The 17,266-nt window shown below is 43.3% G+C and overlaps 1 protein-coding gene across 1 annotated transcript in view; it reads right to left on the bottom strand.

The window, feature by feature from the left end:
- Positions 1-16,969, bottom strand: part of LOC139530333 (14-3-3 protein epsilon-like) — a 38,133-nt gene extending 21,164 nt beyond the window's left edge. Inside the window, exon 1 of the mRNA XM_071326637.1 lies at positions 16,680-16,969. Coding sequence (XP_071182738.1) covers positions 16,680-16,743 — 64 coding nt within the window. The 5' untranslated portion in view covers positions 16,744-16,969. The remainder of the gene's footprint in view (positions 1-16,679) is intronic.
- Positions 16,970-17,266: the final 297 nt, after the last annotated feature.

The following is a 17,266-nucleotide window of genomic DNA, read 5'->3' as shown; positions in this document are numbered from 1 at the left end:
TCCTGCAGCAAAGCACCCCTTCACAACATGATGCTGCCACCCCCGTGCCTCACGGTTGGGATGGTGTTCAGCTTGCAAGCCTCCCCCTTTATCCTCCAAACATAATGATGGTCATTATGGCCAAACAGTTCTATTTTTGTTTCATCAGACCAGAGGACATTTCTACAAAAAGTACGATCTTTGTCCCCATGTGCAGCTGCAAAACGTAGTCTGGCTTCTTTATGGCGGTTTTGGAGCAGTGGCTTCTTCCTTGCTGAGCGGCCTTTCAGGTTATGTTGATATAGGACTCGTTTTACTGTAGATACTTGTGTACCTGTTTCCTCCAGCATCTTCACAAGGTCCTTTGCTGTTGTTCTGGGATTGATTTGCACTTTTTGCACCAATGTACGTTCATCTCTAGGAGACAGAACGCATCTCCTTCCTGAGCGGTATGACGGCTGCGTGGTCCCATGGTGTTTATATTTGCGTACTATTGTTTGTACAGATGAATGTGGTACCTTCAGGCATTTGGATATTGCTCCCAAGGAGGTCTACAATTTATTTCTGAAGTCTTGGCTGATTTCTTTTGATTTTCCCATGTCAAGCAAAAAGGCAGTGAGTTTGAAGGTAGGCCTTGAAATACATCCACAGGTACACCTCCAATTGACTCAAATTATGTCAATAAGCCTATCAGAAGCTTCTAAAGCCATGACATCATTTTATGGAATTTTCCAAGCCATTTAAAGGCACAGTCAACTTAGTGTATGTAAACTTCTGACCCACTGGAATTGTGATAGAGTGAATTATAAGTGAAATAATCTGTCTGTAAACAATTGTTGGGAAAAATGACTTGTGTCATGCACAAAGTAGATGTCCTAACCGACTTGCCAAAACTATAGTTTGTTAACAAGAAATTTGTGGTGGTTGAAAAACGAGTTTTAATGACTCCAATTTAAGTGTATGTAAACTTCTGACTTCAACTGTAGATCTAAATGATGTTAGTAGAGTTTTTAGGTTATAGATAGTTTATGTACTTCACTAGTTGGCTGGCTAACGATAGTCAAACAAACAGGCTAACATACCTTTCTTGCAGTTTCTCACACGGGTACAATGAGGTGATTCAAGTGAATTGTGTTTCGCGCCACAGAGCTTTTGTATTGCGCACTGGTCCCTGGCGCGCTGTGTCTCTTGAGTTGCAGGCTGCCTGCCACAGCTCAAACAGCTAAGTAACCTTCAGAACTGTGTTGAAGCCAGATTATCTATTTACCAAGAAAAGCCGATGTGCATCACAGAATCTTATTGAAACTATGTTTGGTAGAAATAGGTGTGTTGGCAATGATTCTGTCGTGGCGCAGCACCACGCTTAAATAAACGCAGAGGAAACACTATCTACTGCTGTACATTGCAATTTTTAAATACTGTTTATATAAAAACACAGCCTGTAGTTATATACTGGATTCTTGACATAGCTCACTAATATTTACTGCTGTACATATTCTTAGTATATCTGTTGGTGTATGTACACAGATTGCACTTTGATTACTGATAGTTTTATTTGGGTTGTTAACTGGATTGGTCCTGACAGACGTAATAATTTTTTTTCTTTTTTGTTGTGTAATAAATCAAATTGTCAAGGTAAATTTCAATTTTTATTAAAAACCATTAAGAAATTATCTAATTGTTTGACAACCCTGTTTGTAAAATTATATCAAAAGTTTCTAGTTTCGAGTATTGAAAACATTGAGGTCTCAAGGTAGGGTGGGGTACGCAAAATACAGTATGTAAACTTTGAGCACCATCTCTTGAATGTTTTGGCATTCAGTTCTAAAAATTCCCTTTCTGAGCACTTCTACAATGGGAAAATATGTATTGAAGGATTCGTTCAATCAAAAAGAGGTGATTGTCAAAAAGAGATTGAATTCAAATGGATTTATCCTCAATCCAAAGCGGTTCACTGGGTTTTCATACACAATGACTATCAGGACGGATCACATAGGCCAACTACACTCACTGTATAGAACAGGGTCTCCTGGCACATTTCTCTTCCATATTTAGATGTATAAAGAGATTAGATGCACACTTTGAAAGGTTCCTGTCATCACCAGCTCTCTTAATGGAGTGTCTGGGGAGTTGCCAGCGTAGACAGGGGGGGGGGCACTTCATGCAAACCTACATTAACGCTAGATGGGCGTAGCCGTGGGAGTAGAGCCCAGCTGGCTGCTGAGCCAAAGACCAGAGGAGTGTCTCGGAATTCTAGAATCTTCCCTAGTAGAACGTCGTCGAATTCAGTACTGCGTCAGTGTCCAAGTCTGGGAGATTTTTTTTTGTAAAATAACTTTGGGTTTTTGTCTGTTAAACACAGTAATCAAGAGACACCATTACAGGGCTGGTGTAATCAAAGTGAGGCAACTTGCAGGTGGGGCCTTTCACATTTAATGATACACCAGTAAATCAGATCAAGGAAAATGACAGGAGCTGTGCAGCTGTCCAATATGAGTGTTATAATACAGTAAGTGGTTACAACAGAAGTTCTAAGCTGGAGCAGAAATAATGCTCGTAATAATTACGGCATAACATATTGCCGTACTAGGCCTATAGCCCACGTTAGGCCTATATGTTTACAGTTACACAATACCCTACTATTGCTTTATACCAATCCTTATGGGACTGAGAGGGAACCCCCAGAAAGCGTGGGGTCTTGCACTGTGTGACCCTGCAGGTGCATACAAATCAGAGCACCGCCATGCAGTGCACAGGCAGGCAGCACAGAGTGTGCCATATACATAGAGCATATGACTTCTAGAGACAGAGTGAGAGACAGAGTGTACCTACAGCAGCCAATGGCAGACCTCCACAAAGCATGCTGCAGAAACTCAATGCTCGACAGTCAGAGCCCAGGAAGAGCAGCAGCACTACAGTATCTCTGCAGCAGAAGATCAGCTTTGATCAGCGGACTAGGGCCGTGCTCAAACACACTCAGTGACCCCTCTACAGATTGACACAAAATGTAAAAGGAAGGTAGGGGAAAGGAAACAATATTTATTCGAATAGGATTTAAAGGAGAGGCACCACAAGCTGAAATAAAATTTCATGAAATTGGATGAAACCAGATCAAAAGTATGATGACCAAAGTATGAAACATTACTGTTGCTTCTAGATTGATAAAGTTAGATCAATCAAGTTACTTGTCCCCTCCCCCATGTCAAACACTTGGATTCAGGGAGGCGGGATTATTAAGGGCATAGGGTGACGTCAACCTAACTCATTTTAAAACACCAATGGTAACATGGTATTTTTGACCTAATTAAAAAATGTACTGCCTTGTAACCAACGTCGCTGGGATAACTACTCTATTGGTGCCAAAATTTGACTGTAGGGTGTCTGCAAATATAATTACAAGTTTACACTATTCATGTATGGCAAAGACATGGTGCCTTCAGAAAGTAGTCAGACCAATTGACTTTTTCCACTGTTAGGTTACAGTCTTATTATAAAAATGTACACTGCTCAAAAAAATTAAGGGAACACTAAAATAACACATCCTAGATCTGAATGAATGAAATATTCTTATTAAATACTTTTTTCTTTACATAGTTGAATGTGCTGACAACAAAATCACAAATTATCAATGGAAATCAAATTTATCAACCCATGGAGGTCTGGATTTGGAGTCACACTCAAAATTAAAGTGGAAAACCACACTACAGGCTGATCCAACTTTGATGTAATATCCTTAAAACAAGTCAAAATGAGGCTCAGTAGTGTGTGTGGCCTCCACGTGCCTGTATGACCTCCCTACAACGCCTGGGCATGCTCCTGGACAGTCTGTGGTGCAACGTGGCGTTGGTGGATGGAGCGAGACATGATGTCCCAGATGTGCTCAATTGGATTCAGGTCTGGGGAACGGGCGGGCCAGTCCATAGCATCAATGCCTTCCTCTTGCAGGAACTGCTGACACACTCCAGCCACATGAGGTCTAGCATTGTCTTGCATTAGGAGGAACCCAGGGCCAACCGCACCAGCATATGGTCTCACAAGGGGTCTGAGGATCTCATCTCGGTACCTAATGGCAGTCAGGCTACCTCTGGCGAGCACATGGAGGGCTGTGCGGCCCCCCAAAGAAATGCCACCCCACACCATGACTGACCCACCGCCAAACCGGTCATGCTGGAGGATGTTGCAGGCAGCAGAACGTTCTCCACGGCGTCTCCAGACTGTCACATGTGCTCAGTGTGAACCTGCTTTCATCTGTGAAGAGCACAGGGCGCCAGTGGCGAATTTGCCAATCTTGGTGTTCTCTGGCAAATGCCAAACGTCCTGCACGGTGTTGGGCTGTAAGCACAACCCCCACCTGTGGACGTCGGGCCCTCATACCACCCTCATGGAGTCTGTTTCTGACCGTTTGAGCAGACACATGCACATTTGTGGCCTGCTGGAGATCATTTTGCAGGGCTCTGGCAGTGCTCCAACTGCTCCTCCTTGCACAAAGGCGGAGGTAGCGGTCCTGCTGCTGGGTTGTTGCCCTCCTACGGCCTCCCCCACGTCTCCTGATGTACTGGCCTGTCTCCTGGTAGCGCCTCCATGCTCTGGACACTACGCTGACAGACACAGCAAACCTTCTTGCCACAGCTCGCATTGATGTGCCATCCTGGATGAGCTGCACTACCTGAGCCACTTGTGTGGGTTGTAGACTCCGTCTCATGCTACCACTAGAGTGAAAGCACCGCCAGCATTCAAAAGTGACCAAAACATCAGCCAGGAAGCATAGGAACTGAGAAGTGGTCTGTGGTCACCACCTGCAGAACCACTCCTTTATTGGGGGTGTCTTGCTAATTGCCTATAATAAATGCAAAAAATGTTAGTACTATCACCCACTCATGGGAATCAGAATTAATGTTTGGGACCTTTAAAAAAGGTAGACTCAGCGAAATGACTGCCACGAGCAGCACCGCAGACATTCAGACGATCGAGATGCAAGACTTCGCTCTCACACAGTATTTGCGCATGTGCATGGGTTCGCTTCACAGCGTGATAGCCAGGACACACAGCGGAGAAGTTGAGCCACACGTTTCAACGCTCTTAGTTGTTGCGGAAAGTTACCCACTATGCTGTTTACTTTCTGCATCTACGTCATATCGCTGAGTCTACCTTTACTGTTAGTACTTTCAAAAACATCAAAAAATCAAACTTATTTGTTTATCATGCTATTGTCATAAAAATTATGAATTTTAAATCACATTAAAATGGATAAATCCATAATGTCAAAGGTCACTACATGTAATCATACATAATTTAAAAGCCATTTCATTTAAAAAATGTTACGAACTGAACTACATGTAGTAACTTACTTTGAAGAGATCGTGATTGGGTCTAAATAGGCATTTGGTCAGCTTAAGTCATTGTTCTTTAACTGCCATTTCACGAAAGTCAGACTCTTCCCACACGCCAACTAATTTCTCAGCTTCAGAAACATCTGGATTTGCGGTTATACTTCGATATATTCTCCAGACTTGTATAGAGGGAATTGTTGATATGTTGTAAACTTTTGATTCTGATAACAATTGTTGAAAATATGCACCAAAAATGCTGTTTATGTACATCTTTAGTATTTACAGATAGAAAAATAAAAAAGTATATATCCACAATCTGCTCTATACATGTCTGGTCCTGTTTTTTTTAAGTTTTTTTTTAACTATACCTAAATATTTATGCTGACTTCATTCAGTGTGCAGAAAATTGAGATGTATAAAATTATACAAATGAGGCAACAATATTTCAGAAAAGATGTAATACAAAGACAGTGTTATATTGGTGTCCATATTCAACTGGTAAAAGTTAATTGTGAAATGATTGGTTGGTGGGGGGGAGATCACCCTATTAGGGTGTGGTGCCTCGCTTAATGTAGAAATGTCATGTCTGTGTGGGGGACCTGGGTGATCGAGAACACATGAAGAAAAGGAAGATCTCAGCTAGTTTGAATGAATAGGACTCGCATCAGCTTGGCTTTCATACATGTGTGGAAACAGCACATCTTACTATTGTGCTCAGCTACTCTGCCACCCTGATTAGCACGACTCGACAAAATCAAATGAACATTTTAAATGACTGCAAGAACAATCGGTGTCTAAAAAAAATACTTTCTGGTAATGGTTCTATCTTTACCCATCAAGCAAAGAAAGAGGAAAACTACTCAGTATGGAGAAAGAAGAGAACAGACGTGACTGAGGGGTGTTGGGGGAGGGGTGTTACCGCCACCATTATGACACCACATTGGAACGTGTTCAGGTCTGTTGAGTGACAGGCCAGGACTGCTGAGCCCGGTGTGGCTGGAGGCAGTGTATAAGTGCACTTCCTGAAAGAATAGGCACCAAGGAGGGGAGCGAGGAAAAGGTAAGAGAGCACAGTCTTTGCAAAGATCCTCACTAAGCAGGCAGCTCATGTCTGATCTATTTGCACACACACTGGGGCTGGATGACTCGCCTGGGCTGGAGAGAGCGAGAGAGAGAGAGAGAGAGAGAGAGAGGGGTTACATAAGAGAGTAGCACACTGCTGCTCCCGTCTCCTCCTGTCCCTTGGTCCCCATGTCAGGGTGGCTGCATAGGCGCATACCTTCCCGTCTCTGGTCTGGCTTAAGCCCAGCTGCACTATCCGCCTTGCACATTCCTCTGTGCCAAAGGGGGCTCAGGAGGAGTGGCCTGTTCCACAGCAGGCCTGCAGGGGGGGAAATCATCCTGGCTCGGAGTGGCCGGCCCCTCCAGGTGATTGACCTCTTTCAACAGGCGTAACGACATGAGGGGTGGGCGGGGTGTAGGCTAGAGCTGGTAGGGGACAGTATCCTGTTTCATAGCAGGGCAAAAGAGATCAGAGAAGAAACTGCATGGCCCATGTGTAGCACTGCTGATCTTTGATATCAAAATCTAGAAAACTCTCAGGTACTACTACAGCACTTAACAGTGTGCCTTCTCAGCATGTCATGTTAAATGGGGAAAATAAAAAGTTAAATGAAACTAAGGCATTTAATGCATCTTCCTCTGCATTCATCATCATGGGAAAGTCTTAGCCCATATATATATTTTAACAGTCCTTGCATTCTCTTCAAGACTAGTGATAGGAAGAAAAAAAATTAAGTTACATGTCGGGATATTATTATTGATGCTATATCATATCGTTTTGACAATATTGCAATATTATTTTTGCCATTAGCTGGCTGTACCTACCCATTTTTCCTTCATAGCTTGTTATCCATCTTTTTAAATAGGGCGGCAATTTGTATTATGCACTTTTATTTCCATGACTAATCTAAACTCATCATCATGGCTCTTGTCACTCTGCAACAGAGATATGTGAGCAATATGTTTGGAACATTGAATCTCAAAATCACAGTATCGAATTGTGATACATATAGAATCTCAATACATATCAGCACCTAAGTACAGTTATAATATCGTATGGTCCCTGGCAATTCTCAGCTCTATTCAAGATCCACATCAAAACACTCATCAAAGAAAGATGGTGGTATGCTACAGGGAAGGCTTCCAAAAGGAATTCAGAAGGCTCCACTCAAAAAGAAGCTTGAAGGATCACTTCAGCATAATTGGGCACTAACAGGCATCAATGACAGGGAGCCCTAATGTGTAGCGACATCCACTGAGGAAATAGTCATTGCAATCATAGAAATTATAATGGCGCCAGGGGGGTGTCTGCCATTTTACAGGCTCCTAACCAACTGTGCTATTTTGTGTGCTATTTCGCATTGTTTGTAACTTATTTAATGTTGCTGATACTGTCTCGTTGACCGAAAAGAGCTTCTGGATATCACAACAGCGATTACTCACCTCGAACTGGACAAAAACATATATTTAATGAGTTTGACGCAAATTATATAGTGCTGCTCCAAGAACAGGCACAAATACAGGGGGCGGAGATCGGGGTGCCTTGTGAGAATTCATCAGTGAGTGGGTAACCCGCCTCTACCATCCGTTCTATTGGCCAACACGTAATCACTGGAGAGTAAACTGGATGATCTCTGTTTGAGACTATCCTAACCAACAGGACATTAAAAATGGTAATATCTTATGTTTCAGAGTCGTGGCTGAACGACGACACGGATAATATGCAGCTGGCTGGGTTTTCCGTGCATCGGCAGGACAGAACAGCTACGTCTGGTAAGACGAGGGGTGTTGGTTGTGTCTATTTGTCAATAACAGCTGGTGCGCAATGTCTAATTTTAAGAAGTCTTGAGGTTTTGCTCGACAGAGGTAGAGTACCTCATGATAAGCTGTAGACCACACTATTTACCAAGATAGTTTCATATTTTTCGTAGCTGTCTATTTACCACCACAAACCGATGCTGGCACAAGCTATATGTAAAAAAGAAAATGCTCATCCTGAAGCGGTGCTCCTAGTGGCCGGGGACTTTAATGCAGGCAAACTTAAATCCTCTGTACCTCATTTCTACCAGCATGTTACATGCAACCAGAGGAAAAAATGTATACATTTAAAAAATAAACACTCTAGACCACCTATATATACTCCACACACAGAGATGCATACAAATAACAATTTTATCCTCCTGATTCCTGCTTACAAGCAGAAAGTACCTGTGAACCGCTAAATACGGAAGCCCCTATCGAATTCACAGTGGGAAATGGGTTATGTTGCACTTCCTAAGGCTTCCACTAGATGTCAACCGTCTTTAGAACGTTGTTTCCGGCTTCTCATGTGAAGGGGGGCCGGATGGGAGCTGTTTGACTAAGGGGTCTGCCAGCAGCCTCGTTCTCAGTCACATAACTTCCGGCGCCGAAAAGAGATGGCCGCCTCGCTTCGCGTTCCATGGAAAATATGCAGTATTTTGTTCTTTTATGTGTTATTTCTTACATCGGTACCCCAGGTAATCTTAGGTTTCATTACATACAGTCGGGAGGAACTACTGAATATACGATTAACGTCAACTCATCATCGTTCCTACCAGGAATATGACTTTCCCGAAACGGATCCAGTGTTTTGCCTTCCACCCAATACAATGGATCTGATCCCAGCCGGCGACCCTGTGCGACGCCGAAAAAGGGGCAAACGAGGCGGTCTCGTGGTCAGGCTTCGGAGACGGGCACATCGCGCTCCACTCCGTAGCATACTACTCGCCAATGTCCAGTCTCTTGACAATAAGGTTGATGAAATCCGAGCACGGGTAGCATTCCAGAGAGACATCAGGGATTGCAACGTGCTCTGCTTCACGGAAACATGGCTAACTCAAGGGACGCTAACGGAGTCGGTGCAGCCAGCTGGTTTCTTCATGCATCGCGCCGACAGAAACAAACATCTTTCCGGTAAGAAGAGGGGCGGGGGGGTATGCCTTATGATTAACGAGAAGTGGTGTGATCATCATAACAACACACAGGAACTCAAGTCATTCTGTTCACCTGATCTAGAACTCCTCACAATCAAATGTCGACCGCATTATCTACCAAGGGAATTCTCTTCAATCATAATCACAGCCGTATATATTCCCCCCCAAGCAGACACATCGATGGCCCTGAACGAACTTTATCTGACTCTTTGTAAACTGGAAACCACACACCCTGAGGCTGCATTCATCGTAGCTGGGGATTTTAACAAGGCTAATCTAAAAACAAAACTCCCTAAATTCTATCAGCATATCGATTGTGCTACCAGGGCTGGAAAAACCCTAGATCATTGTTATACTAATTTCCGCGACGCATATAAGGCCCTCCCCCGCCCCCCTTTCGGAAAAGCTGACCACGACTCCATTTTGTTGATTCCAGCCTACAAACAGAAACTCAAACAACAAGCTCCCGCGCTCAGGTCTGTTCAACGCTGGTCCGACCAATCTGAATCCACGCTTCAAGACTGCTTCGATCACGCGGATTGGAATATGTTCCGCATCGCGTCCAACAACAATATTGACGAATATGCTGATTCGGTGAGCGAGTTCATTAGGAAGTGCATTGACGATGTCGTACCCACAGCAACGATTAAAACATTCCCAAACCAGAAACCGTGGATTGACGGCAGCATTCGCGTGAAACTGAAAGCGCGAACCACTGCTTTTAACCAGGGCAAGGTGACCGGAAGCATGACCGAATACAAACAGTGTAGCTATTCTCTCCGCAAGGCAATCAAACAGGCTAAGTCCCAGTACAGAGACAAAATCGAGTCGCAATTCAACAGCTCAGACACAAGAGGTATGTGGCAGGGTCTACAGTCAATCACGGATTACAAAAAGAAAACCAGCCCCGTCGCGGACCAGGATGTCTTGCTCCCAGACAGGCTAAACAACTTTTTTGCCCGCTTTGAGGACAATACAGTGCCACTGACACGGCCCCCTACCAAAACCTGCGGGCTCTCCTTCACTGCAGCCGAGGTGAGTAAAACATTTAAACGTGTTAACCCTCGCAAGGCTGCAGGCCCAGACGGCATTCCCAGCCGCGTCCTCAGAGCATGCGCAGACCAGCTGGCTGGTGTGTTTACGGACATATTCAATCAATCCTTATCCCAGTCTGCTGTTCCCACATGCTTCAAGAGGGCCACCATTGTTCCTGTTCCCAAGAAAGCTAAGGTAACTGAGCTAAACGACTACCGCCCCGTAGCACTCACTTCCGTCATCATGAAGTGCTTTGAGAGACTAGTCAAGGACCATATCACCTCCACCCTACCGGACACCCTAGACCCACTCCAATTTGCTTACCGACCCAATAGGTCCACAGACGACGCAATCGCAACCACACTGCACACTGCCCTAACCCATCTGGACAAGAGGAATACCCATGTGAGAATGCTGTTCATCGATTACAGCTCAGCATTCAACACCATAGTACCCTCCAAACTCGTCATCAAGCTCGAGACCCTGGGTCTCGACCCCGCCCTGTGCAACTGGGTCCTGGACTTCCTGACGGGCCGCCCCCAGGTGGTGAGGGTAGGTAACAACATCTCCACCCCGCTGATCCTCAACACTGGGGCCCCACAAGGGTGCGTTCTGAGCCCTCTCCTGTACTCCCTGTTCACCCACGACTGCGTGGCCATGCACGCCTCCAACTCAATCATCAAGTTTGCGGATGACACTACAGTGGTAGGCTTGATTACCAACAACGACGAGACGGCCTACAGGGAGGAGGTGAGGGCCCTCGGAGTGTGGTGTCAGGAAAATAACCTCACACTCAACGTCAACAAAACAAAGGAGATGATTGTGGACTTCAGGAAACAGCAGAGGGAGCACCCCCCTATCCACATCGACGGGTCAGTAGTGGAGAAGGTGGAAAGTTTTAAGTTCCTCGGTGTACACATCACGGACAAACTGAATTGGTCCACCCACACAGACAGCGTTGTGAAGAAGGCGCAGCAGCGCCTCTTCAACCTCAGGAGGCTGAAGAAATTCGGCTTGTCACCAAAAGCACTCACAAACTTCTACAGATGCACAATCGAGAGCATCCTGTCGGGCTGTATCACCGCCTGGTACGGCAACTGCTCCGCCCACAACCGTAAGGCTCTCCAGAGGGTAGTGAGGTCTGCAGAACGCATCACCGGGGGCAAACTACCTGCCCTCCAGGACACCTACACCACCCGATGTCACAGGAAGGCCATAAAGATCATCAAGGACAACAACCACCCAAGCCACTGCCTGTTCACCCCGCTATCATCCAGAAGGCGAGGTCAGTACAGGTGCATCAAAGCAGGGACCGAGAGACTGAAAAACAGCTTCTATCTCAAGGCCATCAGACTGTTAAACAGCCACCACTAACATTTAGCGGCCGCTGCCAACATACTGACTCAACTCCAGCCACTTTAAAAATGGGAATTGATGGAAATTATGTAAAAATGTACCACTAGCCACTTTAAACAATGCCACTTAATATAATGTTTACATACCCTACATTACCCATCTCATATGTATATACTGTACTCTATATCATCTACTGCATCTTGCCATCTTTATGTAATACATGTACCACTAGCCACTTTAAACTATGCCACTTTATGTTTACATACCCTACAGTACTCATCTCATATGTATATACCGTACTCTATACCATCTACTGCATCTGCCATGCCGTTCTGTACCACCACTCATTCATATATCTTTATGTACATATTCTTTATCCCTTTACACTTGTGTGTGTGTGTAAGGTAGTAGTTGTGGAATTGTTAGGTTAGATTACTTGTTGGTTATTACTGCATTGTCGGAACTAGAAGCACAAGCATTTCGCTACACTCGCATTAACATCTGCTAACCATGTGTATGTGACTAATAAAATTTGATTTGATTTGATTTTATGCATTTCACATGAGAGGTATCTCTCATTCCATTGCTTTTCTACAGACAATGGAATTCTCCGGTTGGAACATTATTGAACATTTAAGATAAAAACATCCTAAAGATTGATTCTATACTTAGTTTGACAAGTTTCTTGACACGTTTCTTCGACCTGTAATATAACTTTTTGAACTTTTTGTCCGACTGGACCTGAACGCGCTTTTGGATTTGTTTACCAAACGCCCTAACAAAAGAAGCTATTTTGACATAAATGGACATTATCGAACAAAACAAACATTTATTGTGGAACTGCAATTCCTGGGAGTGCATTCTGATGAAGATCAAAGGTAAGTGAATATTTATAATGCTATTTCAGACTAATGTTGACGGCGCAACATGGCGGATATTTATTTTGGCTGGTTTGGGCTCTGGGCGCCGTTCTCAGATTATGCTTTTTGAAATCTGACACAGCGGTTGCATTAAGGAGAAGTGTATCTAAAGTTCCATGCATAACACTTTAATTTATCAACATTTATAATGAGTATTTCTGTGAATTCATGTGGCTCTCTGCAAAATCATAGCATGTTTTTGAACTACTGAACATAACACACCAATGTAAAATGAGATTTTTGGATATAAATATGCACTTTATCGAACAAATCATACATGTATTGTGTAACATGAAGTCCTATGAGTGTCATCTGATGAAGATCATCAAAGGTTAGTGATTAATTTTATCTCTATTTGTGCTTTCTGTGACTCCTCTCTTTGGCGGGAAAAATGGCTGGGTTTTTCTGTGACTTGGTGGTGACCTAACATAATAGTTTGTGGAGCTTTCGCTGTAAAGCATTTTTGAAATCAGACACTGTGGCTGAATTAACGAGACTTGTATCTTTAAAATGGTGCCTAATACTTGTATGTTTGAGAAATTTGATTTATGAGATTTCTATTGTTTTGTATTTGGTGCCCTGCAATTACATTGGCTGTTGGCGGAACCCCAGTCCTAGACAGGTTAAACTAGACATCGGGCCAATGCCGATAAGTTCACCAATATATTGTGCATCCCTAGTTGTTACAGGTTTCAAGCTTATGGGCATGTGGCAGCACTGTGTAGGAGAGAGGTTCCTATGTGTGAGAAGTGTGCAGAAAAACATGACACAAAGGAATGAGTAGCATTGGGAAAGGAAGCGGTATGTGTTAATTGTAGGGGTGCCCATGGGGCTTCGGATCAGAAATGTCCAGTGCGAGAGAGGCAGGTTGAGGTAACCAAGGGTTAGAGTAGTGCAGAGTGTGTCATATGCTGAGCCAGTGAAGAAAGTAATGGGTCAAGGGGGAGGGATCCTGAGAGGATTTGTGAGTAGTAGATCTGTACCAATATGGAGGGATAAGGCCAATGATATATGCAGTGTTGCCATGTATGCAATTTTCCAACTTAATGACTGACTGTCAGGCAGTGAGAAAGGCTGTTGCTGAGTGAGTGGTGGGGAGGGCCGGAGGGATGTGTGTGTTGAGAAAGCACTACAGTTATTGGCTGAGGCACGTGAGCGAGAAAGCAGCTAGCACGTGCACACGTTTTGACAACTTACCAGTTGTAGGTAGGCTATTTAGATTGTCATTATGGAGACAGCCATTTTCAAACCTTTTTACATAAAACATTAATACTCTAGAACTGATGCACATCAAGAAATAATGACGACAAAGCACTGGAAAATTACTTTGGGCGCATTATATAAATCTACTCTGAGGTGGTTTAAACTGCATTCTAATGTTGACTGCTTAAAGAAAACGGTATCAAACAAAGTGCTTTATGCATGCTCAGTTCTTGGGTCTCGGGGAGGCCCGAGTAGAAATTTTAAATGGAAGTTACGGAGCACCCTCGCATGGTTCTTTTTATGGGGGAAAAGTCCTAAATTAAAAACTGACAGGCAGTGTGTGTGTGGAGAATTATACCTTTGCCTTTGTTGGCCATCAAACAGCCAATTAATGTATATGCCATTGTAGGCTACCATTTGATACAATAAATATGTTGAAATTATGATATCACTGGAGTCATTGCAAATCATTTTGCCTATAACTTCAGTTTGCTGTAGCCTTGTGTTATTATGAACGCATTAGATTGACAGTAAAAGTAGTCAGATTAGGCTACAGATAAAACAAATGTAAAAAATAAACACTGGCTATTGTTGACAAGCATTTTCAGTTCATTAAGATATTATTAGATATTATTATTTAATTCAATGATTGAAATTATGACCCCTTCCTCAGTAGCCTATTCCAGCAGGCTATTGGGGAAACAAGCACTTATTGCGAAATGGCCTCGCTATTCATGTTGAACAAATGTGTCTGTTAATTTGAACTAAGAAAGCTGCTGAATTGTTCAGTTTACATCTTTCCTATATCTTGTCTAGGCTACTGTAGACTGTCTGAAATGAGATGTAGAACATATCAGGGTCTATAGGCTACCTGCCTTTATCTAAGCAAAATACAGCAACATTTTATTTGAATCATAAACCCAGATTTGAGTCTGAAGCCTATGCCTATTGAAATGACAAGTCAATCTCCCAAATGGGCCATTTATAACATTTGTAGTCTTAACATCAGCACAACTGCCAGAAAGTAGCCTAACATTAGATTTTTTTTAATGTTCATCCAAGTGTTTCTTGCTCAGAGATTGAGATCTTCTGTCCAACATTCATCACTCAAACTCTCCTGTCAGATGTATCTATTGTTATGCAAATGCACACAAGCAATTTACTTACAATTATAAACCTCGTTCGGGCCCCGAATGCTGATTGGCTGAAAGCCGTGCTATATCAGACCATATACCACGGGTATGACAAAACAACTTTTTACTGTTCTAATTACGTTGGTAACCAGTTTATAATAGCAATAAAGCACCCCGGGGGTTTGTGGTATATGGCTAATATACCCACACCTAACGGCTGTATCCAGGCACCCCGCATTGCATTGTGGTTATTGGCCATTGGCCACTGTGGTATATTGGCCATATACCATACCCCGGTGTGCCGTATTACTTAATCATAGAGGTCAAGCGAGTTAAATCCACATCCATTGATGGAAAATGATCTGGCAAGTTAAATAAGGACGACTTATCAGTTCTCATGTCACATATTCAAATTCCTTAATTCCATGTCATAGCTTGCAATAATTATTTTAAAGAAACCTAAATTTTGCTTCTAACGTCGTTACATGTTGCAATGATATTCCTTATTAATTTGCTGGATAACTTACGGAAAATGGTTTATTGTATAGATATGGCAACTCCTCACTTGCTGTGGGGAAAAAATGGGGCTCGTTTTCAAGCCTTTGGTGCAGGTTGAGTGGCCATTGTGCTAGAAATGTTAACTTGACCTGGCAACCCTGGATATATGCTTCAGTAAGATTGGCTTTGTTCATAGCAATGGTTATCAACAGTACTGCAGGGATGGAACACAAATCGCAGAAAATAGAGGTTGTGGTGGCAGATGCAGAGAAGTATTTGGGTGTACGATATTTGACGTCAGAAGAGTTACCGGGTATGTTGAGTGGTGGTGTCCCGTCCTTTAAGCCTGAGGTAGGACTAGACCGATTTAAATAGTGGAGTAGGGTGGTGGGTTTTTAATTCGTGTAGGGTTATAATAGGGAAAACAAATACCGTACTTTTCCCAAGCAAAGTATAAGAGGGTTCTATTCCAGTCTAATTGGTGGCAGTAATGCAACATTTCTGGGTGCCGTTAAACCTCATCTAAGTAACTTGTACTTTCCTTGAAAAATAGTTGGCAAAACTGCAGTCGCTAGCAAAGTATACTAACGTTAGCTAACTAGGCTACGAAGCCGCTATTTCTAGTGTAACAGCATTACTGTCAAAAAAGCTAGTTAGTTCATCAAATAACCTAATTATTTTAGTGAACAAATGGTTAGGTAACCTTAACCATTCCCCATGACACGGTAGTTATTATTGCAATTTGTAAACCATTGTTAACCGCTATTTTACCACAGATTTTAGCTCACGTTCGTTAACTGTCATGCTCTCTTGTTAATTAACTAGCGTTAGCTAGTTACAGTAACGTTAACGTTAGTATATCCATTGAGAACTAACAACGAAGTCGGAACAGGACCACCAGCAGAAACAACCAACGGCTTTCAAGATAGCATCGGCTGAATATCACCCATGCCCATGCAAACACTGAATAGCCTAAAACCCAGTAATACACGTGTATCGCTTGATACCTTTGTTCAGTCAAACCACTAACGTTAAAATGACTGTAACTAGTTAGGAAACCCTATCTTCTCCGCCATTTTGTCCCTACTACAATCTCTTAGTAGCTAGTCCATCTTCAAACCACCTCACCCGCTCCTGGAAGCCCCCCGTTAGAGGGAGACAAGCGAATGAGGGGCATACTCCGCATTGACAGTAAATCTTAGCCCTTACCATCGTATCTTTCGGCTTGTTCGGCGAGTTTGGCCTGGTATACTAAGTGTTCTCGATCTGCCATGGTGTTCGAGGTCGGGCTGTCGATGATGTGCGGCCTGAAGGAGAGGCTCGACCGTGGGTCTGTCTCAGACGGCGGTTCCTGGTGGAGCAGCAGCTCAGCGTCCCCACTCTCTAACTACCGGTAGCACTGGTTTAAAGATGGCGTCCAAACTCAATCCGGGAAATTGACGCAATCCACGCCAACACCACATCCCCGCTCTTCACTTTTCTTTCTCACACACTCCCGTGCAAGCTATTGGCCACCAACCCATTTCATCTCATGTATTTATGGTGTGATTATATGTCAACCAAAAATCTATTGAAAGACAATGTGTATGTCAACCAAAAATCGATTGAAATACAATGTGAAACACAAGCCAGTATTAAAAAGATTCAGTTAAATATAATCCACTCGGCATGACCAGACTCCATAAAGTAGTGTGCATATAATAATGGTGGTTCACACATCAGGGCCACATATTTACATTTTAGTATATGGCTCTGGTTCACAACTCCTTATCATTACTTGAGTCAATACCGTTATT

Source organism: Salvelinus alpinus, chromosome 1 (genome assembly GCF_045679555.1).
Source record: "Salvelinus alpinus chromosome 1, SLU_Salpinus.1, whole genome shotgun sequence".
Lineage (NCBI taxonomy): Eukaryota > Metazoa > Chordata > Actinopteri > Salmoniformes > Salmonidae > Salvelinus > Salvelinus alpinus.
Note: the sequence above shows the minus strand (reverse complement) of the source record. Positions and strands in the feature narration are given on the sequence as shown.